Source organism: Nerophis ophidion, linkage group LG23 (genome assembly GCF_033978795.1).
Source record: "Nerophis ophidion isolate RoL-2023_Sa linkage group LG23, RoL_Noph_v1.0, whole genome shotgun sequence".
NCBI lineage: Eukaryota > Metazoa > Chordata > Actinopteri > Syngnathiformes > Syngnathidae > Nerophis > Nerophis ophidion.
The window spans coordinates 39,833,841-39,859,707 of NC_084633.1; the positions used below are offsets into that span (position 1 = coordinate 39,833,841).

The following is a 25,867-nucleotide window of genomic DNA, read 5'->3' on the forward strand; positions in this document are numbered from 1 at the left end:
GTTTTCAAATTATGTATATATTTATATACATAATTGTGAAAAAGATTTATTTTAAATATATTACATATATTTAAATACAATCATATTCACAATGATTTGTTATTATTCATTTTATATATAGTTTATATTTACACATATATACATAACAATTATTTGTTATGATCTATTATATATACATAGTATAGACATTAATATATATATATTTCTATTATATATAGAAATAATTGTGATATTTTTCAATTATTTCTATATGTAGAAATAATTGTGAAAAATATTTTACACACACATTTGTGTGTATACATTATTCTACATATATATACATATATACACATACGTACATACCTATATATATATATATAGCTATGTATATATATATATATATATATATATAATTGTGAAAAATGTGGCCATTATAAAGTTGTGTTAAAACCATTATTGGCTAAATTGGGGCCCTAAGCAGAATTTGTTCATACTTTATTTAGGTGACAATGATTTTTATACTACAGTATTTAACTCAGACTTAAAATGTAATTAGATGCATGTTTTGGACTTCAAAAGAAGGGACTCATAAAATATTTTAATATTATAAACTAGGCTTATAATACTGCACAAGAAGGGACTTATAAAAACTGATGAAAAAACATTTACATACAATTACAAGGTGCTTCAATAAATAGATACTAACTAAATTAATAATAAAAACGATAAATGTTTGTTATAAGAATACGTCAATACAATTTAAGTGCATATAAAACTACAGCTTCACCACTGTAGTCATAAATTTTGCGCTTTAACCTCTCTATGTTAGTTCATCTTCTTATGTTTGTTTGACATTGTCATTACTGCCACAGGTGGTGGAAAAGTGTATTACAACTGAGTGCAGCTGTGGCCCATACGGACCACAGCTGAGAAACAATATTTTTTGGCAGACCTCTAAGGGGCGCTCAAGGCGGAAAAAGGGCCCTATGGTTAAGAAACACTGATCGATGGAACCCCTTAAAGGGGAATTGCATTTTTTTGGGATGTTGTTTATCATTCACAATCATTTTGTAAGACAAGTACACATTTTTTAATGCATTCTAAATATTTAATTACTTTCAAAAACACACAACCTTCCCTTTTTTTAACAACATGACTGATTATTACTCACTGCAGACTTAATGAGAGCCGACAAACATAACAAAACATCACTTACTGTACAACGTCTTCTGTCATTAGGTGCAGACTTCTTGGATGTTCCTACATTCCCTTTTAGATGAAGAATGATACAAAATCCTCGCGAAGAAAATGGGGGCCGAACCAAGCCTCTTGCTGTGTTGTCCTTGCCATTTCCAGCTCTCAAATGGCTGTCAACTTGTTGGAATACCTACTCATGCTTCTTCTGTCCAGGTGAGAGGCATGATCAATGATCGACAATAATCTTACAGGGAGCAAGGAAGCGAGGAAACAGCAGATTACTCGATAATGTCAACATCGCCGCTATTAATCGTCTTGTCTGTCAGCGTTGTTGACTTTCCAAAACGAGTAAAATGTGTTTACATCTTGACGCTCACGAGTGCCTTTTGGCAGGAAGAGACACAGAAGGCAGAAGTACAATAGTTACAAGTTTATTGATGGCATGATATCAGCAGTGAAATAGGAAGGTGAAAGAAGGATGGCAAAGACGAGATTGATAAGGATTTCTAGTGTGTTTTGTTCTTGCACTAAAAACAATCATCAAGCACAAACATATGTTGTACTTACTTAGATATTTTTGCATCAAATACAAAAATTCAAATATTTGTGACACGCATACGATTACTGAAACAATCAGTGGATGGAAGCACAACAACGGAAATCTAAATAACCTAAAATCAATGTCAAAAATTATTATTTATGTGGCTATTTTGAAATACGTACTAAAACAAGTGAAAACATACTTTTTAAGCATCCTGGATTGTTCTTCCAGGATGCAAACGGATTACTCTGGACAACGGTAGAAGGTAGGAACATGTTTAATTACAAAAACTCAAAAGGGTACAAAAAAACAGAAAACAACCCGAAGGGGAGCGTGCCTAAAAAAGCGTGCGAAAGCTAAGGCAAAAAACTTAGGACATGAAACGTGAAACTAAAAAACATGAAAGAAACTCACTAAACAGTGGCTTGAATGAACAAATGGCATGAACTATGGACAGGGAAAAACAAAAACTCGCTAACTGTAGCATGAATAAACAAAAACTTACTTGGTATGAAGCATGAAAAGAAGAAAGGCATTGCATGAAACAATGACGCCAGGCAGACCGACTGGCAATGGCAGGCTTAAATAGTGCCTCTGACTAGTGCTCAGTAGCAGGTGAGCGGCCGAACACTAATCAGAGGCAGATGAACATAATATGCAACCATGGCAACCAAAACAAACTCAGAAAGGTGCACAAGCAGGAACTAAAGAAGTCCAAAAAGAATAGAAAATACAAAAACATGATCCGGACCACGGATCATGACAATAACTAAATAATGCATTATTTTTACACAAAAAAAATGCTGAAAGTGTCATTTTTAATGTGCCATCCATCCATCTTCTCCCGCTTATCCGAGGTCGGGTCACGGGGGCAGCAGCCTAAGCAGGGAAGCCCAGACTTCCCTCTCCCCAGCCACTTCTTGGCCAGAAGACATAGTCTTCCCAACGTGTCCTGGGTCTTCCCCGTGGCCACCTATTGGCCGGACGTGCCATATACACCTCCCTAGGGAGGCGTTCGGGTGGCAGATGCCCGGACCACCTCATCTGGCTCCTCTCCATGTGGAGGAGCAGCAGCTTTACTTTGAGCTCCTCCCGGATGGCAGAACTTTTCACCCTATCTCTAAGGGAGAGACCCGCCACCCGGCGGAGGAAACTCATTTGGGCCGCTTGTACCCGTGATCTTGTCCTTTCGGTCATGACCCAAAGATCATGACCATAGGTGAGGATGGGAACGTAGATAATCAGGTAAATTGAGAGCTTTGCCTTCCGGCTCAGCTCCTTATTCACCACAACAGATCGATACAGCGTCCGCATTACTGAAGACGCCACCATCCACTCTTCCCTCACTCGTGAACAAGACTCCTAGGTACTTGAACTCCTCCACTTGGGGCAGGGTCTCCTCCCCAACCCGGAGATGGCACTCCACCCTTTTCCGGGCGAGAACCACGGACTCGGACTTGGAGGTGCTGATTCTCATCCCAGTCACTTCACACTCGGCTGCGAACCGATCTAGGGTGAGCTGAAGATCCTGGCCAGATGAAGCCATCAGGACCACATCATCTGCAAAAAGCAGAGACCTAATCCTGCAGTCACCAAACCGGATCCCCTCAACGCCTTGACTGCGCCTAGAAATTCTGTCCATAAAAGTTAAGAACAGAATAGGTGACAAAGGGCAGCCTTGGCGGAGTCCAACCCTCACTGGAAACGTGTTGGACTTACTGCAGGCAATGCAAAGCTCTGACACTGATCATACAGGGAGCGGAGTTTAGTAATTGTAACCTTAAAAGGGTCAATTATTCATAACAACAATGCTTTTGGTTTATTCTTTTTTTTTTTTTAATCAATGACAGTAAAAAAAAAAAGGATCCAAAAGGCCCCAACTTATAAAAGTCTTAAAAATAAGTCATATATATTTTATTTATTTTTCTGATAAGTTGCACCCACAACTTATTTCTTCCACATTCACACGTTGATGGTGGTAGTTGAAATTATTTTTTACTTTTAAATCTGTAGACCAGGGGCCTCAAACTCAATTTACCTGGGGGCCACTGGATGCAGAAACTGGGTGAGGCTCGGCCGCTAGAAAATATTTCTAAAAAAAAATCTAACATGCAGTCTTTAGTGAATCCACCTTCTTTGAATGGCTTTCCCGCCCTGGCATCATACTTGCCAACCCTCCCGATTTATCCGGGAGACTCAGGATTTTCAGTGCACCTCCCGAATTAGCCCTGATATTCACCAGGCCAATAATATTAAGGCGTGCCGTGATGATGGCACCGCCTTTAACGTCCTCTTCAACATGTCATCCCGTCCGCCTTTTCATTATACAAACAGCGTGCCGGCCCAACCATGTATTGTGTGAGGCTTTATGCGGACACACACAAGTGAATGCAAGGCATACTTGGTCAACAGCCATACAGGTCACACTGAGGGTGGCCGTATAAACAACTTTAACACTCTTACTAATATGCGCCACACTGTGAATCCACACCAAACAAGAATGACAAACACATTTCAAGAGAACTTGTGCACCGTAACACAACATAAACACAACAGAACAAATAACCAGAACACCTTGCAGTCCTAACTCTTCCAGGCTACAATATACACTACCTCAACCGACGCACGGAGGGGGTGGTTACTGTGTAGGGGGCGGAGTTAGTTGGTAACGGGGATGTATATTGTAGCCCGGAAAAATTAGGGCTGAAGGGGTTCTGGGTATTTGTTCGGTTGTGTTTGTGTTGTGTTACGGTGCGGAAGTTCTCCCGAAATGTGTTTGTCGTTATTGTTTGGTGTGGGTTCACAGTGTGGCGCATATTTGTAACAGTGTTAAAGTTATTTAACATTGCAAGGTACTTCTTGTCGAGAACCCCAGCAAGAACATTCAGAAGCTGCAGTACATACAAAATAGTGCTACGAGGATCCTAATGAGAGTGCGGAAACATGACCACATCACACCAACTCTCTAATCCCTTCACTGGCTTCCAGTTTCGCTCTGCATTGAATCCAAAATCTCCCTTCTAACTCACCAGTGCCTCCATGGAAATGCCCCCCTCTACCTCAAAGAACTGCTCACCCCCAAATCCTCCACACGACACCTCCACTCCAAACAGGCTAACCTCCTCCAACCTCCACGGACAAAGCCACGAACTATGGGAGACCGGGCTTTCTGCTCCGCTGCTCCCAGTCTGTGGAACGCTCTCCCTGACCACCTGAGGGCACCTCAGACTGTGGATGCTATTAAAAAAGGCTTAAAAACACATCTTTTAAAAAAAGCCTTTTTATAAACATGCATGCTGATTCTAGCTATTGGGCTGTTTCTAGTTTTATATTTTATTTATTTGTATTTTATTTTCTTCTTATTATTATTACAAATGTTTTTACATTGTGGCACTTTGAGGTTGTTTGCTCAACGTAAAGTGCTTTTTTACAAAAAAATAATCTATTATTACTATTATCATTATTGTTTATACGACCACCCTCAATGTGACCTGTATGGCTGTCGACCAAGTATGCCTTGCATTCACTTGTGTGTGTTCAAAAGCCACTAACAACATATGACTGGGCTGGCACGTTGTTTATACAGGATGTAGAGGATGCTAAAGGCAGTACCATTACGACACCCCGTGCTGAACATTTTTATTCGGGTGAAAATAGATAGAAATCTGAGAGCATGGTTGCCCTGAGATTTTGGAGTCTCGCGGAAAAATCGGGAGCGTTGGCAAGTATGACGTTGTCAAGCGGAGCGTTGGCAAGTATGACGTTGTCAAGCGCCATTGATGTAAAACTTGCGGGCCGCACTAACATAAAATTTTCATATTAAGGTGCGGGCCACAAAATAATGTTTCGTGGGCCGAAATTGGCCCGCGGGCAGCGCGTCTGAGACCCCTGCTCTAGACCAACTTCGGATCTGTTTATTAGGGACCGATATCCCTTTGGGACGGAGGACCCTATTGAATTTCTAAGGTTTTATTATTGTTATTATTTTGCCGCCTCTTTGAGCTGCTATTTGACCCCCTTAACATGCTTCAAAACTCACCAAATTTGACACACACATCAGGACTGGCGAAAATTGCGATCTAATCAAAAAACCAAACCCCAAAACTCAAAATTGCGCTCTAGCGCTCCCTAGGAAGAAAACACGGATACAACTACCTGTAACTTCCAGTAGGATCGTCGTAGAAACATGAAACAAAAACCACTGCGTAGGTCTCAGTTAGACCTATATTTCATACACTCATACCTCCCAGCTAAAATCAAGAGGAAGTTTGCAATTCCCCCTTCAATACAAAAGTTGGCTAAAAAAATGTTGCATTTTTTCAAACATTAACTCATCTGAGGCCGTTTGTCGTTTCTGCTTCAAATAAGCACAGAAGAGGGATTGAAACTTTCTGATTAAAAGTTAAAGAAAGAGTTTAATTACTACCCCGGTTTGGATTTTATGAGCCCGCAAAGAACCATTGCGCTGCAACTGTTGTCACAAAATGGCGGCTTTCTGCTCAGACAAAACTGCAGGGCTGTCATACACACTTGAAACAAAAACCTCAATGTAGGGCTCACTGAGACCTATATTTCATACACTGACTGCCCCAACTAAAATAAACAGAAAGTTTGCTATTCCCACTTCAATACAACAACTGCATTACATTCACCATGCATTAGAGTCTCAAGATGGCGGCACCAAGGCGTCCTTATAAAATGCCTAAGCCACTTTACAACTGTTATTACTATGAGACTGATTTATAACACATCACATGTGTATACAACTTTTTCTCTGTGTAATAATCCATCCATCCATCTTCTACCGCTTATCTGGGCTTGGCAGCCAAAGCGGTCCCGTCCATCGCTGCTTGCAGCTTTAATCATAAGTTGTTATTATTTTCAAAGTAAAAGACTGCCTCTCTATTGCAACATCTTCCTGTTTAATTACACCTGTTTGCTCTTTTATTACACTTTTAAAAGTTTTTGGGGTAAAATATTATTTTAAAACGTTTGCTGCGACCCCCGGGGCCAGCACACAAGTGAGCTTGCCCGAGGAAAGCGTCAAGGGCGGAAGAGGACAGGCTGCATGCTGACGAAGGTGAAGTTGTAGAAGGCAGGTAGACCCTGGTGGCTCACCTGGCTGAACTTCTCCCACCTGAAGGGCGGGAGTCCGTCCTGCGTGGTCGGCCCGTTCAGCGCCTGCGCCTGGAACCTGCCCGCCATTTGGAAGTCTGTCACCTGCCCAAACGCGACAGAGGTTTGAAGCTGAAAAAGGCTGGGTGTGATCTTCTTGTGGTACGTGCCTTGGTGTCATAGCAACCGCCTGGCGAGGGATCTTCTTCTTTGAGGTCGTTACGGCAACAGATGGACTTGCAGGGGTTCCCTTGAGAGTACGGATCCTTCTTGTAGTCTGACGGAGAAAGACCAGAGTTACGAGCGCGACATCACAAGTTTAATAAGACGTTGGTGACCATGGGTTTTATTTTGAAGGGTCAACTTCTGTGACCCAATCCAGACAACTTGGTGCAAATCAATCATAACCAACAGAAAAAAGGTAAGACATGACTCACCTCCTGCTCATTGAACTTTGTTGATATTACAAAAAATGTAACATAATTCAAAATTACACCCATATAAATCCACCACAATGCATGATGGGTAATATTTCCACACTTGACCATTTTGGTGCATTTTATCTGCTGGATATTTCTGATGTATAACAAAACTTTAAGGAGGTTGTCGCGGATGTGAACAAGGCTGGAGTCCAACTTTCACATACTCTTGATATTCAATGTTTTATTGTTGGTACGTCACCGTGTGATGTGGGTCAAGTAACGTGTTGCTCGTCTGTCTCTTACATCTGCTTTAATCAGTGCAAAGTATCTCTCATCTCATGCTGGATTTTTCCACAAATGATTGTTGTTATGTCACAATCAACACTGTGTGCCGAGGAAAAAAGTGTTATGTGTGTAAATGTGTAGCTGTGTCTATGTGTGTAGCTGTGTATATGTTTGAAAGTGTGTCTATGTGTGTAGGTGTGCCTTTGTGTCTAAGTGTGTAGCTGTGTCTATGTGTGTAGCTGTGTATATGTTTGAAAGTGTGTCTATGTGTGTAGGTGTGCCTTTGTGTCTAAGTGTGTAGCTGTGTCTATGTGTGTAGCTGTGTATATGTTTGAAAGTGTGTCTATGTGTGTAGGTGTGCCTTTGTGTCTAAGTGTGTAGCTGTGTCTATGTGTGTAGCTGTGTCTATGTGTGTAAGTGTGTCTATGTGTGTAGCTGTGTATATATCTAAAAGTGTGTTTATGTGTGTAAGTGTGTTTGTGTGTAGGTGTGTCTTTGTGTGTAAGTGTGTCTATTTGTGTAAGTGTGTCTATTTGTGTAATTGTGTCTACGTGTGTAAGTGTGTCTATGCGTGTAAGTGTGTCTATGCGTGTACGTGTAAGTGTGTCTATGTGTGTAAGTGTGTCTACGTGTGTCAGGTGTGTAAGTGTGTCTTTGTGTGTAAGTGTGTCTATTTGTGTAATTGTGTCTACGTGTGTAAGTGTGTCTATGTGTGTAAGTGTGTCCATGTGTGTACGTGTAAGTGTGTCTATGTGTGTGTAACTGTGTCTACGTGTGTCAAAGTGTGTCAGGTGTGTAAGTGTGTCTTTGTGTGTAAGTGTGTAAGTGAGTCTACGTGTGTCAAAGTGTGTAAGTGTGTCAGGTGTGTGTGTCTTTGTGTGTAAGTGTGTCTATTTGTGTAATTGTGTCTATGTGTGTAAGTGTGTCTATGTGTAAGTGTGTCTATGTGTGTAAGTGTGTCTACGTGTGTCTATGTGTGTGTAAGTGTGCCTACGTGTGTCAGGTGTGTAAGTGTGTCTGTGTGTAAGTGTGTCTGTGTGTCTACGTGTGTCTATGTGTGTCAGGTGTGTCTTTGTGTGTAAATGTGTCTGTGTGTAGGTTTGTCTTTGTGTGTAAGTTTGTCTTTGTGTGTAAGTGTGTCTATGTGTGTAAGTGTGTCTACGTGTGTAAGTGTGTTAGTGTGTGTAAGTGTGTCATGTGTGTAGGTGTGTCTTTGTGTGTAAGTGTGTCTGTGTGTAGGTTTGTCTTTGTGTGTTAGTGTGTCTGTGTGTAAGTGTGCCTATGAGTGTATGTGTGTGTCTATGTGTGTAAGTGTGTCTTTGTGTGTAAGTGTGTCTGTGTGTAATTTTGTCTTTGTGTGTAAGTGTGTCTATGTGTGTAAGTGTGCCTATGTGTGTGTGTCGATGTGTGTAAGTGTTTCAATGTATGTTTGTGTCTATGTGTGTCTATGTGTGTAGGTGTGTCTATGTGTGTTAGTGTGTCTGTGTGTGTAACTGAGTCAATGTGTGTAAGTGTGTTTAAGTGTTTCAATGTGTGTGTGTGTGTCCATATGTGTCTATGTGTGTAAATGAGTCTATGTGTGTAAGTGTGTCTATGTGTGTAAGCGTTTCGATGTGTGTGTGTGTCTGTGTGTGTAAGTGTGTCTGTGTGTGTGTGTAAGTGTGTTTGTGTGTGTAGTTGTGTCTGCGTGTAGGTGTGTGTGTGTATGTGTGTTAGTGTGTCTATGTGTGAATGTGTGTCAATGTGTGTGTGCGCCCACACATAAATATAACAATTACCCTCAAAAGTTGTCATCTTCAAGTCTTTGTCAGTAGTCAATCATCACAAATGGACTGTTTGCTTTGTACTAGAAGACATGTCATCACTTCATGATCATAGACTTAGATTGTCACATCTAGTCTTAGACTGAGATTGTCACATCTAGTCTTAGACTTAGATTGTCACACCTAGTCTTAGACTCAGATTCTTACATCTAGTCTTAGACTCAGATTGTTACATCTAGTCTTTGACTTAGATTGTTACATCTAGTCTTTGACTTAGATTGTTACATCTAGTCTTAGACTTAGATTGTTACATCTAGTCTTAGACTTAGATTGTTACATCTAGTCTTAGACTTTGATTGTTACATCTATTCTTTGACTTAGATTGTTACATCTAGTCTTAGACTTAGATTGTCACATCTAGTCTTAGACTTAGATTGTTACATCTAGTCTTAGACTTAGATTGTTACATCTAGTCTTAGACTTAGATTGTTACATCTAGTCTTAGACTTAGATTGTTACATCTAGTCTTAGACTTAGATTGTTACATCTAGTCTTAGACTTTGATTGTTACATCTAGTCTTTGACTTAGATTGTTACATCTAGTCTTAGACTTTGATTGTTACATCTAGTCTTTGACTTAGATTGTTACATCTAGTCTTCAATCCAATCCAATCCACTTTATTTATATAGCACATTTAAACAACAATAACGTTTCCAAAGTGCTGCACAGCCATGTTAAAAACAATATTATGCTCCACCAATGACTGAATAAAACAAAAAATGAATAAAAATAAAACCAATAAAAACAATATAAAAACAAATATGATTAAAAACTATTTTAAAGGGTAAAATCAATTAAAACAGTAAAATAAAAATAAAAGTGTATAAAAAACACAGAGGACAACAGAGGACAGAGGACCACACAACTCACGAAGTGTTAAAAGCCAAAGAATAAAAGTGGGTCTTACACTTAGATTGGTCAAATCTAGTCGTAGACTTAGATTGTTACATCTAGTCTTAGACTAGATTGTTACATCTAGTCTTGGACTTAGATTGCTCAAATATAGTCTTAGACTTAGATTGTTACATCTAGTCTTAGACTTAGATTGCTCAAATCTAGTCTTAGATTGTAACATCTAGTCTTGAACTTAGATTGTTACATCTAGTCTTAGACTTAGATTGTTATATCTAGTATTAGATTTAGATTGTTACGTCTAGTCTTAGAGTTAGATTGTTACATCTATTCTTAGACTTAGATTGGTCACATCTAGTCTTAAACTTAGATTGTCACATCTAGTCTTGGACTTACATTGGTCACATCTAGTCTTAAACTTAGATTGTCACATCTAGTCTTAAACTTATATTGTTACATCTAGTCTTAGACTTAGATTTTTACATCTAGTCTTAGACTTAGATTGGTCACTTCTAGTCTTAGACTTAGGTTGTTACATCTAGTCTTAGACTTAGATTGGTCACATCTAGTCTTAGACTTAGATTGTTACATCTAGTCTTAGACTTAAATTGTTACATCTAGTCTTAGACTTAGATTGGTCACATCTAGTCGTAGACTTAGATTGTTACATCTAGTCTTAGATTGTTACATCTAGTCTTAGACTTAGACTGTTACATCTAGTCTTAGATTGTTACATCTAGTCTTAGACTTAGATTGGTCACATCTAGTTTTAGACTTAGATTTTTACATCTAGTCTTAGACTTAGATTGTTATATCTAGTCTTAGACTTAGATTGTTACATCTAGTCTTAGAGTTAGATTGTTACATCTAGTCTTAGACTAAGATTGTTACATCTAGTCTTAGACTAAGATTGTTACATCAAGTCTTAGACTTAGATTGGTCACATCTAGTCTTAAACTTAGATTGTTAGATCTAGTCTTAGACTTAGATTGTTACATCTAGTCTTAGAGTTAGATTGTTACATCTAGTCTTAGACTAAGATTGTTACATCTAGTCTTAGACTAAGATTGTTACATCAAGTCTTAGACTTAGATTGGTCACATCTAGTCTTAAACTTAGATTGTTAGATCTAGTCTTAGACTTAGATCGGTCACATCTAGTCTTAAACTTAGATTGTTACATCTAGTCTTAAACTTAGATTGGTCACATCTAGTCTTAAACTTAGATTGTTATATCTAGTCTTAGACTTAGACTAGTCAGACCTAATTAGATCTGGTCAGATTGAATAAAGTAATTAAAGATATATATTTTTATTATTATTTGATCTTTAAAAACTGTATTTATTGTATGTTTTAATGTGTTTTATAAAAACAAAGTTAAAGTCTTAGAAGTTGGCAATACTGTCCCTGCTTTGACTCTTTATAGAATCTGATGGCTCCCAACATGTTCAGTATTAGCTAATACTAGTGCTGGCATTAGCTAATATTAGTGCTGGTATTAGCTAATACTAGTGCTGGCATTAGCTAATATCAGTGCTGGTATTAGCTAATACTAGTGCTGGCATTAGCTAATATTAGTGCTGGTATTAGCTAATACTAGTGCTGGCATTAGCTAATATTAGTGCTGGTATTAGCTAATACTAGTGCTGGCATTAGCTAATATTAGTGCTGGTATTAGCTAATACTAGTGCTGGCATTAGTTAATATTAGTGCTGGTATTAGCTAATACTAGTGCTGGCATTAGCTAATATTAGTGCTGGTATTAGCTAATACTAGTGCTGGCATTAGCTAATATTAGTGCTGGTATTAGCTAATACTAGTGCTGGCATTAGTTAATACTAGTGCTAGTATTAACTAATACTAGTGCTGGCATTAGTTAATACTAGTGGTAGTATTAACTAATACTAGTGCTGGCATTAGTTAATACTAGTGCTAGTATTAGCTAATACTAGTGCTGGTATTAGCCAATAAAAGTACTGGATATTCGTACTTGCCAACCTGGAGACCTCCGAATTCGGGAGGTCTCTTAGCCAAACCCTGCTTGTCCGGAGGGTAAATAGGTGCAGGGAGACCACAACTCACCATTGAACCTCATGATGTGCTTTAAAGAGTCCAGGTCCTTGACGTGGGCCTGGTCCCGGCGGAAGATCTTGGCCCTGGGGCAGAGGTCGTAGGAGAAGTCCTGGCCGTAGTGCTGCCACATCAGCTGGTAGCCACTCAGTCTGTAGATGTTCTGGTGGAAGGGGACGTTGTAGGACGGCCAGTAGCCTGTTGGAGTTCAGGTTGGGGCGCGTTTGAGTCTGTCATTTTCGGGCACAGGTGGGGGGGGGGTGTGGTCTTACCCAAACGCAGCGCTTGGGTCTGGTCCGAGTACTCCACCAGACCAGGGATCTGCTCCACCACGGTCAGGGCACCGTCACTGACACTGTGGCCCAGCTTCACTTTGCTCCTGTCCAACACCATGTACTGATTATTGTAGGTTCCTGCAGCAGATACACATCCTTTCACCTTAACCATGTACTGATTATTGTAGGTTCCTGCAGCAGATACACATCCTTTCACCTTAACCATGTACTGATTATTGTAGGTTCCTGCAGCAGATACACATCCTTTCACCTTAACCATGTACTGATTATTGTAGGTTCCTGCAGCACATACACATCCTTTCACCTTAACCATGTACTGATTATTGTAGGTTCCTGCAGCAGATACACATCCTTTCACCTTAACCATGTACTGATTGTGGGTTCCTGCAGCAGATACACATCCTTTCACCTTAACAATGTACTGATTATTGTAGGTTCCTGCAGCACATACATATCCTTTCACCTTAACCATATACTGATTATTGTAGGTTCCTGCAGCAGATACACATCCTTTCACCTTAACCATGTACTGATTATTGTAGGTTCCTGTAGCAGATACACATCCTTTCACCTTAACCATGTACTGATTATTGTAGGTTCCTGCAGCAGATACACATCCTTTCACCTTAACATGTACTGATTATTGTAGGTTCCTGCAGCACATACATATCCTTTCACCTTAACCATATACTGATTATTGTAGGTTCCTGCAGCAGATACACATCCTTTCACCTTAACCATGTACTGATTATTGTAGGTTCCTGTAGCAGATACACATCCTTTCACCTTAACCATGTACTGATTATTGTAGGTTCCTGCAGCAGATACACATCCTTTCACCTTAACCATGTACTGATTATTGTAGGTTCCTGCAACAGATACACATCCTTTCACCTTAACCATGTACTGATTATTGTAGGTTCCTGCAGAAGATACACATCCTTTCACCTTAACCATGTACTGATTATTGTAGGTTCCTGCAGCAGATACACATCCTTTCACCTTAACCATGTACTGATTATTGTAGGTTCCTGCAGCAGATACAGATCCTTTCACCTTAACCATGTACTGATTATTGTAGGTTCCTGCAGCAGATACACATCCTTTCACCTTAACCATGTACTGATTATTGTAGGTTCCTGTAGCAGATACACATCCTTTCACCTTAACCATGTACTGATTATTGTAGGTTCCTGCAGCAGATACACATCCTTTCACCTTAACCATGTACTGATTATTGTAGGTTCCTGCAGCAGATACACATCCTTTCACCTTAACCATGTACTGATTATTGTAGGTTCCTGCAGCAGATACACATCCTTTCACCTTAACCATGTACTGATTATTGTAGGTTCCTGCAGCACATACACATCCTTTCACCTCAACTATGTACTGATTATTGTAGGTTCCTGCAGCAGATACACATCCTTTCATCTTAACCATGTACTGATTATTGTAGGTTCCTGCAGCAGATACACATCCTTTCACCTTAACCATGTACTGATTATTGTAGGTTCCTGCAGCAGATACACATTCTTTCACCTTAACCATGTACTGATTATTGTAGGTTCCTGCAGCAGATACACATCCTTTCACCTTAACCATGTACTGATTATTGTAGGTTCCTGCAGCAGATACACATCCTTTCACCTTAACCATGTACTGATTATTGTAGGTTCCTGCAGCAGATACACATCCTTTCACCTTAACCATGTACTGATTATTGTAGGTTCCTGCAGCAGATACACATCCTTTCACCTTAACCATGTACTGATTATTGTAGGTTCCTGCAACACATACACATCCTTTCACCTTAACCATGTACTGATTATTGTAGGTTCCTGCAACACATACACATCCTTCCACCTTAACCAATCACAGCAGTCGGCAGGGACCTTTCACATTTCAATCCTACGCTACCAATGATTTTTTTCTCCAACACTGAGCTGTGATGTCCAAGTCTTTCCTTCCACTCCTGGGTCTCATTTGCAAGTACTGTACGGGGTTATCTTGGCCGACTGTTGCAGTTCCAAGACAATAGATGGCAGTAATGTGTGGACTTAGCCAGGAAGTAGACTTTGGTCTGTCTTGGTCTCATATTTTACCTACCTACTATTTTATTCTTGCATTGTCCTTTCCATCCTTACACTTTCCATCCTTGGTAACTGAGCTACTGTGTGGAACGATCTCTCTTGTGGATCATTAAATTTTGTCTAAGTCTAAGTCTATTTTGTCGCACCCTACGAAGACTTAATTCCGTATTTCCTTGAATTGCCGCCGGGGCGCTAATTCATTTAAAACCTCTTCTCACTCCGGCGCTTACCAAAGGCATGCAGTAAATTTAGGCCTGCGCTTAAAAATTTGAGTGTGATGTAAGAATACCATCATGAAAAGCACATTTAATAAAAAAAACGTTATTATGGTCTTACCTTTACTTATAAATGAATTCCATGCGCCGCTCCTTCTGAACAAAAGCATCGATAACTTGTTTATAGAAGTCTTCCTTGTCTTTCTTCAGTTTTAAAAGTCTCTCTGTCTCGATGGAGATCTTCTTTTATTACCTCCTCCTTCGATTGAAAGTCCAGTTTAGAAAACTGTTTCATTTTAGATATGTAATCCTCCATGTTAAAAGTGCAAGCGAGAGGAAAAAATAAACACACGCTGCTCACTCTTGCTGCTTGTTGTCACTTCTTCTGCAGCCGAGTAGTCGCAGGAAGGATCACTAGCGCCCTCTACCACCAGGAGGCGGGAGTCATTTCATGACTCATATTTGACACACGCAGCTACGGTATATTAATAAAACACAGCTGCTTACTGTTCTTTTTAGCATATTCAATAGCTTGGACCTTTAATCCTACTGAATAGCTCTTAATCTTCTTCCCTTTATGCGATTTCAAAAATATTGAAATCAGCCTCCTCCATTTTGAAAATAAATAAATAAAATAAATAAATGGGCTGTACTTGTATAGCGCTTTTCTACCTTCAAAGTACTCAAAGCGCTTTGACATTACTTCCACATTTACCCATTCACACACACATTCACACACTGATGGAGGGAGCTGCCATGCAAGACGCCAACCAGCACCCATCAGGAGCAAGGGTGAAGTGTCTTGCTCAGGACACAACGGACGTGGCGAGGTTGGTACTAGGTGGGATTTGAACCATGGACCCTCGGGTTGCGCACGGCCACTCTCCCACTGCGCCACGCCGTCCCTAAAACGGTGACAAGTGAAGTGTCACTCGTGACGTGACGAGTTTGACCTGGCGGAAAACTCTAGGCATATGCTAATTATTTGGCGAAACGAGTTTGACCCGGCGGAAATTCTAGACATGCGCTAATAAAAATAATAGTTTGCAAAACGAGTTTGACCCGGTTTTAATCCTGAGCCGGCGGTAATGCTAAGCATGCGCTAATTATTTTGCGAAACGAGTTTGACCCGGCAGTAATTCTAGGCAGGCGCTTACTATATACCTGGCGGCAATTCAAGGAAATACGGTATATGTAAGTATTGGACCTATTACACTCCAGCTGTTTGATTGTGACATCTTAGTTGCAGTTTGGATAACCAAATTTGGGGGTACTGAAACTGCCAAGTAAAATCGCTAATGCTAATCGGCAACATGTCAACAGTAAATCCGACATTTCTTACTTTCAAGCCCCTTCGTCTTGCTTTGTGGGCAGGGAGAATTGGAGCATTACCTAGAGCAGTGTGCCTTCACCCTAGGGCTCATTGTTGGGCCGTGAGTGACCCCTAGAGCAGTGGTTCTCAAATGGGGGTACACATACCCGTGGGGGTACTTGGAGGTATGCCAAGGGGTACGTGTGATTTTTTTTTTAAATATTCTAAATGTAGCAACAATTCAAAAATCCTTTATAAATATATTTATTGAATAATACGTCAACAAAATATGAACGTAAGTTCATAAACTGTGAAAAGAAATACAACAATGCAATATTCAGTGTTGACAGTTAGATTTTTTTGTGGATATGTTCCATAAATATTGATGTTAAAGATTTCTTTTTTTGTGAAGAAATGTTTAGAATTAAGTTCATGAATCCAGATGGATCTCTATTACAATCCACAAAGAGGGCACTTTAAAGGCCTACTGAAAGCCACTACTACCGACCACGCAGTCTGATAGTTTATATATCAATGATGAAATATTAACATTGCAACACATGCCAATACAGCCCGTTTAGTTTACTAAATTGCAATTTTAAATTTCGCGCGGAAGTATCATGCTAAAACGTTGCGGTATGATGACGCGTGCGTGTGACGTCACGCATTATAAAGGACATTTTGTTCCAGCATCGTTCCCAGCTAAAAGTCGTCTATTTTCATCACATAATTCCCGATATTTTGGACATCTGTGTTGCTGAATCTTTTGCAATTTGTTCAATGAATAATGGAGACGTCAAAGAAGAAAGCTGTAGGGGGGAAGCGGTGTATTGCGGCCGCCTCTAGCAACACAAACACAGCCGGTATTTCAATTTTTACATTCCTAAAAGATGACAGTCAAACTTTACTATGGAACAGAGCGGTCAAACAAAAACGGTTGGATTGGACCACACACACAAAGTACAGTGTATTATGCAGTGATCAATTCGAAAGATTGTGTTTCGAAGAGGGTCCCTTGCGAAGGGCAGAGATGGGCATCGACACCACCCGTCGACTGGTGCTGAAGAAAGGTGCGGGGCCGACCTTCAGGTTGTACAGGTACGACCAAATAATCTCACTAAAACACTTGTAACACAATAAGCAGATAAGGGATTTTCCAGAATTATCCTAGTAAATTTGTCTAATAACATCTGAATCGCCCCCACTGTCTTTTTTTTCTAGTCCTTCACTCTCACTTTCCTCATCTACGAATCTTTCATGCTCGCTCAAATTGATAGGGAAATCGTTGCTTTCTCGGACCGAATCGCTCTCGTTGCTGGTGGCCATGATTGTAAACAATGTTCAGAAGTGAGGACCCGTGACGTCACGCGCACATCGTCTGCTACTTCCGGTACAGGCAAGGCTTTTTTTATTAGCGACCAAAAGTTGCGAACTTTATCGTGGATGTTCTCTACTAAATCCTTTCGGCAAAAATATGGCAAGATTGCGAAATGATCAAGTATGACACATAGAATGGACCTGCTATCCCTGTTTGGATAAGAAAATCTCATTTCAGTAGGCCTTTAAAGTACCGTATTCCGAAACTGTGGAATGCGAGCGTTTTGGAAAAAGGAGAAGAATGCAGATTTAGCTTGTACACAATTTGAGTATTTTCCTCAATCAAACTAGACTATGGCGTCCTTCTAAAAGCCCCTGAAAAGAGCAGGAAGGGTTCCTTCATGCCCCGGTGATGTTCCTTATGCCGTGGACCACTCACCAGAGTTGTACTTGGAAAAGATGCTGGCCCACTCCTCTCCTGTATGCGCCAAACTGTGGGCCAGCCGCACCCTCTGCCAGGCCAGCAGGCTTTTGGGGGTGAGGGCGTGGAAAAGGGAGGAGTTGAAGACATTGTTGGTGGTCTGCGTCATCATCAGACCGCTCCCCAGGAGGTAGAAATCATCCAGGGACACCAGGAAACCTAAGGGAGGCGTTCAGACCTGTCAGAGCCGCCCAATCCCCACCTGGGCCACCTGAGGCGTACCTGGGTAGCTGCTGAAGGATAGCTTGCCGGTGGCCGTGTGCGGCTCGGCGATGTGGAAGTCCCAGTGTTTGTAGATACGCATGGTGGCGGCGTACGTGTACCAGCTGGAGTGGGCGAAGAGGAGGTTTTCGAAGCCCGGCAGCAGCTGATGGAAACAAACATTGGTTGGGGGTGCGTTGAAGGACATCAACTCGCTCGGGAGATGTAGGATTTGGTCAAATTTACCCTAAATCAGTGGTGTCCAAAGTGTAGCCCAGGGGCCATTTGCGGCCCGCAGAACATCATTCTAAAAATACTCAAATATATATATATTTTTTAAACATTAAAAAGTGGAATAAAAGAGCAAATAGGTGAAATGTAACAAGAAAAAAGTTGCATTGTTGACTCTAATAACACCATTTTTTAAATAATTTCTCAAAAAATACTGTATTTCTTTGACTTGCCGCAAGGCATATAGTATGCGCCTGCTTTGAATTACTGCCGGATCAAACTCACTTCCAAAAATAATTAGCGCATTCTTAGTATTACCGCCTGGTCAAACTCGTGACACTTCCCCTGTCATCATTTTCAAAATGGAGGAGGCTGATTTCAATACCGGTAATTTGAAATCGCATAAAGGGAAGAAGATTAAGAGCTATTTAGTAGGATTTAAGGTCCAAACTTACATCACACTCAAATTTTTACTGCATACTTTTGGTAAGTGCCGGAGTGAGAAGAGGTTTTAAAATAATTAGTGCATGCTTACTTTTACCGCATGCCTTTGGTAAGCGCAGGAGTGAGAAGAGGTTTTAAAATAATTAGCGCTCCGGCGGCAATTCAAGGAAATACGGAATATATTTTTTAAACATTAAAAAGTGGAATAAAAGAGCAAATAGGTGAAATGCAACAAGAAAAAAGTTGCATTGTTGACTCTAATAACACCATTTTTTTAATAATTTCTCAAAAAATAATGAATAAAAAAATTAATGTTGCTATAAATTATTGAATGATTTAAGGACAAAAAGGACATGAATACAACAAACATAAAAACATGAAAAATATGAACATTTGAAGAAAAAAAATTCCATACTAATTATACTAATTATCCTATTGATTGTTATTATAAATATACTCAACCAATTAAAATATATTATCTGAAGCTGATATGGAGATTTAAGTGTTGAATGAAAAACTTTTTTTTTTTTTTTAAACCATGACCTTTTTGGATCCCTAAGGATTTTAGTGGAATTTAATAATTGTCTTTGCTAAAAAAAAGATATAAAAAAATTATAATAAATTCAAATACATTTTGCTATGAATTATTGACCTATTTAGGGATCAAATTACTTCACATTAAATATTTCACTTTGAAAATCTTTTTGGGAAAAATATTGTGTATTTTGCCTCAAACAATAGGGTTTTGACAAAAAGCTTGTAAAAAGTAAAACAAATAATGAAGTAGAATTAGCGATTCAAGGGTTTTATGAAAAAAAGAATATATGACTTATTTTGAACCTTGTTTAAGACTGAAACCTTTATGGGCCCTTAAGACCTAACTTGAAGGAGCACCAACAATTTAAAAAAAAAAAAAAAAAAAGTATAAATTAGATTGATTTTGAAAATTAAAAAATATCAACTTGGCCCCCACGTGCTTTGATTTTTCAGTGTGTGGCCCTCAGTGGAAAAAGTTTGGACACCCCGGCCCTAAATCATGGACTTTTTCGCCTGAGCTTAAAAAAACGATGCAGCTAATTGATGGAATGTTCTTCGCTGACAGCTATAATGCAGATGGTTAAAAAACTACAAGCAAACGCACTGTGCCAGATCATGCCGGAAAATGAAATCATCATCTCCATAGAGCTTTACAACAGATGGAAGCATGTACACAACTGCATTGACTCTGGACTTGATGAAACACAGTGGACCAAAACCAGCAGCTGACATGGCTCCCCAAACCATTGCAGACTGAGGGAACTTCCGTTGTCTAGAGTTCATTAGTGGCTTGACCATGGTAATACGGCTATTGAAGCTGTATCTGTTGTAAAGCTCTATGGAGATGATGATTTCATTTTCCAGCATGATCTGGCACCTTCCCACAGTGCCAAAACCACCAGTAACTGGTGTACTGACCACAGCATTACTGTCCTCTATTGGTCTGCCAACTCCCCTGACCTGAACCCCATAGAGAATTTGTGGGTTATTGTGAAGAAGAAGCTGAAAGACACAAGGCCCAATAATGCAAATTACCTAAAGGCCGCTATTGAAGCATCCTGGGCATCCATAACACCTCAGCAGTGCCACAGACTGATTGCCTCCATGCCACGCTGCATTGATGCAGTCATGTAACTGTTGCTACTAGTAATTATTATAATTTGTTTTATTTCTCTAAAAACAGAATAAGTTAAGTTCATAAAAGGGAATTTAAATCAAAATGTATAAAAGTTCATAAGAAAGCTTTATTTAAGTTACTATGGTTAAAAATGTAATTTCATGCCTTTTTGTTGGGTTTGTGGGCATGCGTTTGTTTTGAAGTGTCTCGATTGGTCTGTGAAGGGATATAAGGAAGCTACTTCCGGGTATGAGTGAACATCTGTTTGATGCAATGAGAAGGGATAAAGAGAGCGACTGATGGTAACAAGGACTAAAAAGTGTCACAAGGACTTTCAGCGTTTGGGCTATAAGAGCCAGTAGATCACAATTTCCTCCTAAAGGAAGCATGCAGGCCAACGAGGTATTTGTCATTTCTGTTTGTATTTTACTTCGGTAAAATGTTTGAGCCACATGCTGTGCATGTTATTTTTACCTTTGTAACGTGCTTTATTTTATTAACAGTTTTCACGGTGAATTGAAGGGAAAGGAAGCCTTCAATAAATCAGTCAAAGAAAGCCATTGTGTCAGTGCTATGTGGAGGGAGTTACAAGTCATCTGTGCAAAAGGATTCCCAACCAAGTACTGAGTGCATTAATTGACATTTTCAAATGTTTGATTTTGTTTTGCTGTTATAAATCTTTATTTTTTACTTGGTCTGAGGAAAAATTCAAATTTTTTGAGATAGGATTTTGGAGTTTTCTTAAGCTGTATGCCATAATCAGCAATATTAAAATAATAAAAGGCCTGCAATATTTCAGTTGATGTGTAATGAATCCAGAATGTATGACATTTTCATGTTTTTAGTTGCATTACAGAAAATAAAGGACGTTTATCACAATTTTCAAATTTTCTGAGACAGTCCTGTATGTACATACCTTTATGAGTGCAGAGCAGTGTCCCATCCCTGGAAGTTTCAAGTGTTTGAGCGGCGCAGCGGAGCTTGGGACCAAGTTGGGGATCAGGTCTAGCAGGTCTCCCACGGCGTTCAGGAACTGAACAGCAAACAGGGACAGCGGCTGTGGGAATGACAGCAGGTGACCAGATGTTATCAAACAAGAACATCTGTTGGGACGACGCCTGTGCTCTTTGACTATGACTGGGCAAAAGTGTAAGCATGTCAATCAATCAATCAAAGGTTATTTATATAAACCTAAAGGCCTACTGAAAGCCACTACTAGCCACCACGCAGTCTGATAGTTTATATATCAATGATGAAATATTAACATTGCAACACATGCCAATACGGCCTTTTTATTTTACTAAATTGCAATTTTAAATTTCCCGGGAGTTTTTTCTTCAAAATGTCGCGTAATGATGACGTATACGCCTGACGTCACAGGCTGTTATGAATATGAGCGTTGCACACACACACAGCTAAAAGTCGTCTGCTTTAACGGCATAATTACACAGTATTTTGGACATCTGTGTTGCTGAATCTTTTGCAATTTGTTCAATTAATATTGGAGAAGTGAAAGTAGAACAATGGAGTTGGGAAGCTTTAGCCTATAGCCACACAAACACACGGTGATTCCTTGTTTAAAATTCACGGAGTTGAAACTTTAGTATGGATATCAGCTGAGCTTGCACCTCCCGTACAGCTGCCGTCGAGTTCCCCGAGACACTTCGCGTCAACACCCGGCCGTGGACGTACACCTCCAACTATCAGGTACTGTTAAACTCACTAAAACACTAGCAACACAATAGAAAGATAAGGGATTTCCCAGAATTATCCTAGTAAATGTCTCTAAAAACATATGAATCCGTCTCAATGCAAGGCGATTGCAATCGCGTTTTTGTTTTAAAAATTTTTCTAGTCCGTCGCTATCAATATCCTGAAACACGAATCTTTCATCCTCGCTCAAATTAATAGGGAAAATTGTCGTTTTCTCGGTCCAAATAGCTGTTTTTGTTGGAGGCTCCCAGTAAAATCAATGTGAATATATGAGGAGCCATCAACATGTGACGTCATCGTCTGCGACTTCCGGCAGAGCCAGGGCCTTTCTCCAGTTGCAAACTTTATCGTGAATGTTCTCTACTAAATCATTTAAGCAAAAATATGGCACTATCGCGAAATGATCAAGTATGACACATAGAATGGACCTGCTATCCCCGTTTAAATAAGAACATCTCATTTCAGTAGGCCTCTAAATCACCAGTGTCTCAAAGGGCTGCACAAGCCCCTTCTTTCCCAGAGCCCTCCTGTCTTTATTTTATTTTACGACAAATAAAATCTGCTAAATACTGCTAAAATCTAGCATGTACTCCTGAACCCCTGCATACTAAAGGGTGAACATTTGTCTAAAGTACTGTGCAATCATTTGATTTGACACACCACACAAGTGAAAACCCAGAAGTCCAATTGGTTTGAAATTTCTCCCACAGCCGAATGTATTCTAAAAACACTGACGGAGATAGATATCTACATATATCCATATTTAAGAGTTATTTCTTTATATTCATAGTCATATTTGAAAACAGCTAGTGTTTTTCCATTTGTTCTCTTTTTGGTTGTCCGCTAGTAAACTGTGTGTGTTAACCTTGAAGCTTTAGGAATGTAAGGAGTAGCTATACTCCCTTCTTATCTCTTCCTGTCCCAGGCTAAGCAGAACAACAGATACTGTATGTGTATTCGTTCCGGTTGGTGTGGTGGGATGGGGAGATATTGAAGAAGACAGCGCGTCCATAGGGCTTTCAGATCAACTAGGCGACGCGATTTTGAAGGTGTTGTTTTTTTTAGGTTGGTCTCTCCAAAGCTTTGGAATAAAATTGCAAAATACCTATTCTGTTCTGGGTTATTATTTGAAATCACCTTATGTGTCATCAAAAAAACTTGGGATTGACCAGCAACCTAAATTTCCTCGGAGGAACATCTGGTCCAAACGCAACAACACCCACCATGACTTCCAGGTGTTTGGAGGAATCACCAGTAAATGTGGTACACCAGTGGTCTTTTGCAAAACTGACTTTTTAGTGCAACGTTTTTGTAAAATGTAAACTTTTTTTTCTCAAAATATTCCTACAGTAAATAATTATTACACAATGACTACTTTTTCACACAACCTTTTTGTAAAAAAGAATTTTCCCCACAATATTTTCCCACAAGGTTTTTATCACAATCATGTAAAATGTCTCACATTTTGTTGTAAAATGTAAAGTTTTGTGCTAAAATCCATCCATGCATCCATTTTCTACCGCTTATTCCCTTTGGGGTCGCGGGGGGCGCTGGTGCCTATCTCAGCTACAATCGGGTGGAAGGTGGGATATACCCTGTACAAGTCGCCACCTCATCGCAGGGTTGTGCTAAAATATTTCTACATTTGTGTACAATGACAACATTACTAACTTCCCCCCACCCAAAATACTTTTTTAGAATATTCCTCAAACTTCTTGTATGAAAACTTTTTTTTACAATATTGCAACTTTTTCCCCCCAAAATTTTGATTTTTTTCACATTTTTTTTCACAATATATTTGACTTTAAATCATGTAAAATGGAAATTATTTTTTTCAAAAAAAAAAAAAAAAAAGCTACTTTTTCCCCCCAATATTTTTTGCATTAAATATTTCTATACAATTCTTGTAAAAAACCTTTTATATATTTCCCTTTTGCATATATATAAAAATACTTTTTCACAAAATTCTCAACTTTAATCCTTTAAAATGACATGGGTTTTTTTTTCTTTAAAATTTCGACATGTTTTTGTAAAATATTATGACAATTCTTAAAAAAATAAATAAAAATACTTACTTTGAAATTTGGTTTGAAAACTCACAATATTGCAACTTATTTTCAAAACACAAATTATGAATTTATTTCCTTAAAAGTACTTTTTGGATAAATTGTACTTAGCAGAGTACTTTTAATGCAACTAGGGCTGGGCGATATAGGGATATAATGCATATATCGCGGGTTTGTCTCTGTGCGATATAGAAAATGACTATATTGTCACGCCCATGGGATCATGTTTTGTTTTTGTCATGTTTGGTTTTATTTTTTGGACTCCCAGTTCCTGTTCCTGCACTTCCTTGTTTTCTTTGTTACCATGCCAACTCATTAGTTTTCACCTTGTCTTCATGTCACGCCCCTGTCTTCATGTCCCACACCTGTTTGCACTCATCATAGCTATTATTTAAACTGGAAGTTGCCAGGAAGTCAGTGTGGCGACTTTACATATATACATACCTCCTTCATGCCATACCATACTGATTATTCCCTCCTGCTCATGCCAAGTAAGTTTTTGGTTTGGTTATGTCACAGTTGTTGAGTTTTGTTTTTGTCTAAAGTCATGCCATAGTGCTAGTTTTGTTTTCTAGTCAAGTTTGTTCTCCGCCCTTGTGCGCGCCTTTTGTTTGCTTTCTTTGTTTGTAATTTGTTAGTATAAATAAGTATGTACTTACATTCACGTCTCGTTCGTGCCAATTTTCCTTTGCATCGGAAAAACAATCCAAGTCACAGTCCAAGTCCTGACATATATGTTGATATTGGAGTATACGTTCTCACACAGTTGCTTTTAGCTGCTGGCATTACACTACAGACTCTTCTCACTCCTTCTTGTCTCTCCTTTTTACATACCTCACATACTGTCACCTCACACGTCACATACGTATACGCCATCGCGGAGCAAAGAGGTAGCATGGGTAATTTTAGCTGTGATGCTAGCAGAGCCGTGCGAGTGGTAATACGAGAGAAAGAAGGTGCCAATCTGGTAACAAATGAAGGAAGGATTAATTCCCAAGAAAAACAGCAGGGGGTCCATCGTCTGGCGGTGGTTTGGGTTCAAGAGGGAATATGTCGAACAGACAACCGTAATATGTCAAGTTTGGGGCAAAACCGTTGCTACAAAAAGTAGCATTACTGCTAATATGTAGCATCATTTGAAAAGTCACCTGCTAGAGAATGAAGAGTGCTTACTACGCATGTCAACATCTCCGTTCGGTGCCACACCAACAACATGCCGAGGCAAGCATTTGTACATTAACACCGTATGAAAAAACTAGTCAACAACAAAAGGAGATAATGTCCGCAGGAACCTACCACATAGCGATTTGATTTCCTATTATGCAGCTCATTTTTATTTGACACTTATTGAAATATCTTGTGTGACATCATGCACAAAATTTCACACCTGGATGAAGTCTTGCCTGGGTTACATGTTTTTTCATTTCCTGTTTTATTGTGAAATGCTGACTCTCTCTCTCGTTTCAGATCACTTGCCATTCCTGATTGCCTGATTGTGCCCACCTGTGTCACCCTCCCACATCCCTCATGTGTATAAATGTCTCGTCCTCCGTCTGTCCT

General features: G+C 39.5%; 1 protein-coding gene across 1 annotated transcript in view; it reads right to left on the minus strand.

The window, feature by feature from the left end:
- Nucleotides 1–1,591: 1,591 nt before the first annotated feature.
- plbd1a (phospholipase B domain containing 1a) overlaps nucleotides 1,592–25,867 on the minus strand; it is a 35,269-nt gene continuing 10,993 nt past the window's right edge. The window contains exons 5-11 of the mRNA XM_061884555.1: nucleotides 21,445–21,585; nucleotides 18,221–18,365; nucleotides 17,957–18,157; nucleotides 12,557–12,697; nucleotides 12,297–12,482; nucleotides 7,003–7,109; nucleotides 1,592–6,937 (exon numbers count right to left, since the gene is read on the minus strand). Coding sequence (XP_061740539.1) covers nucleotides 6,761–6,937; nucleotides 7,003–7,109; nucleotides 12,297–12,482; nucleotides 12,557–12,697; nucleotides 17,957–18,157; nucleotides 18,221–18,365; nucleotides 21,445–21,585 — 1,098 coding nt within the window. The 3' untranslated portion in view covers nucleotides 1,592–6,760. The remainder of the gene's footprint in view (nucleotides 6,938–7,002; nucleotides 7,110–12,296; nucleotides 12,483–12,556; nucleotides 12,698–17,956; nucleotides 18,158–18,220; nucleotides 18,366–21,444; nucleotides 21,586–25,867) is intronic.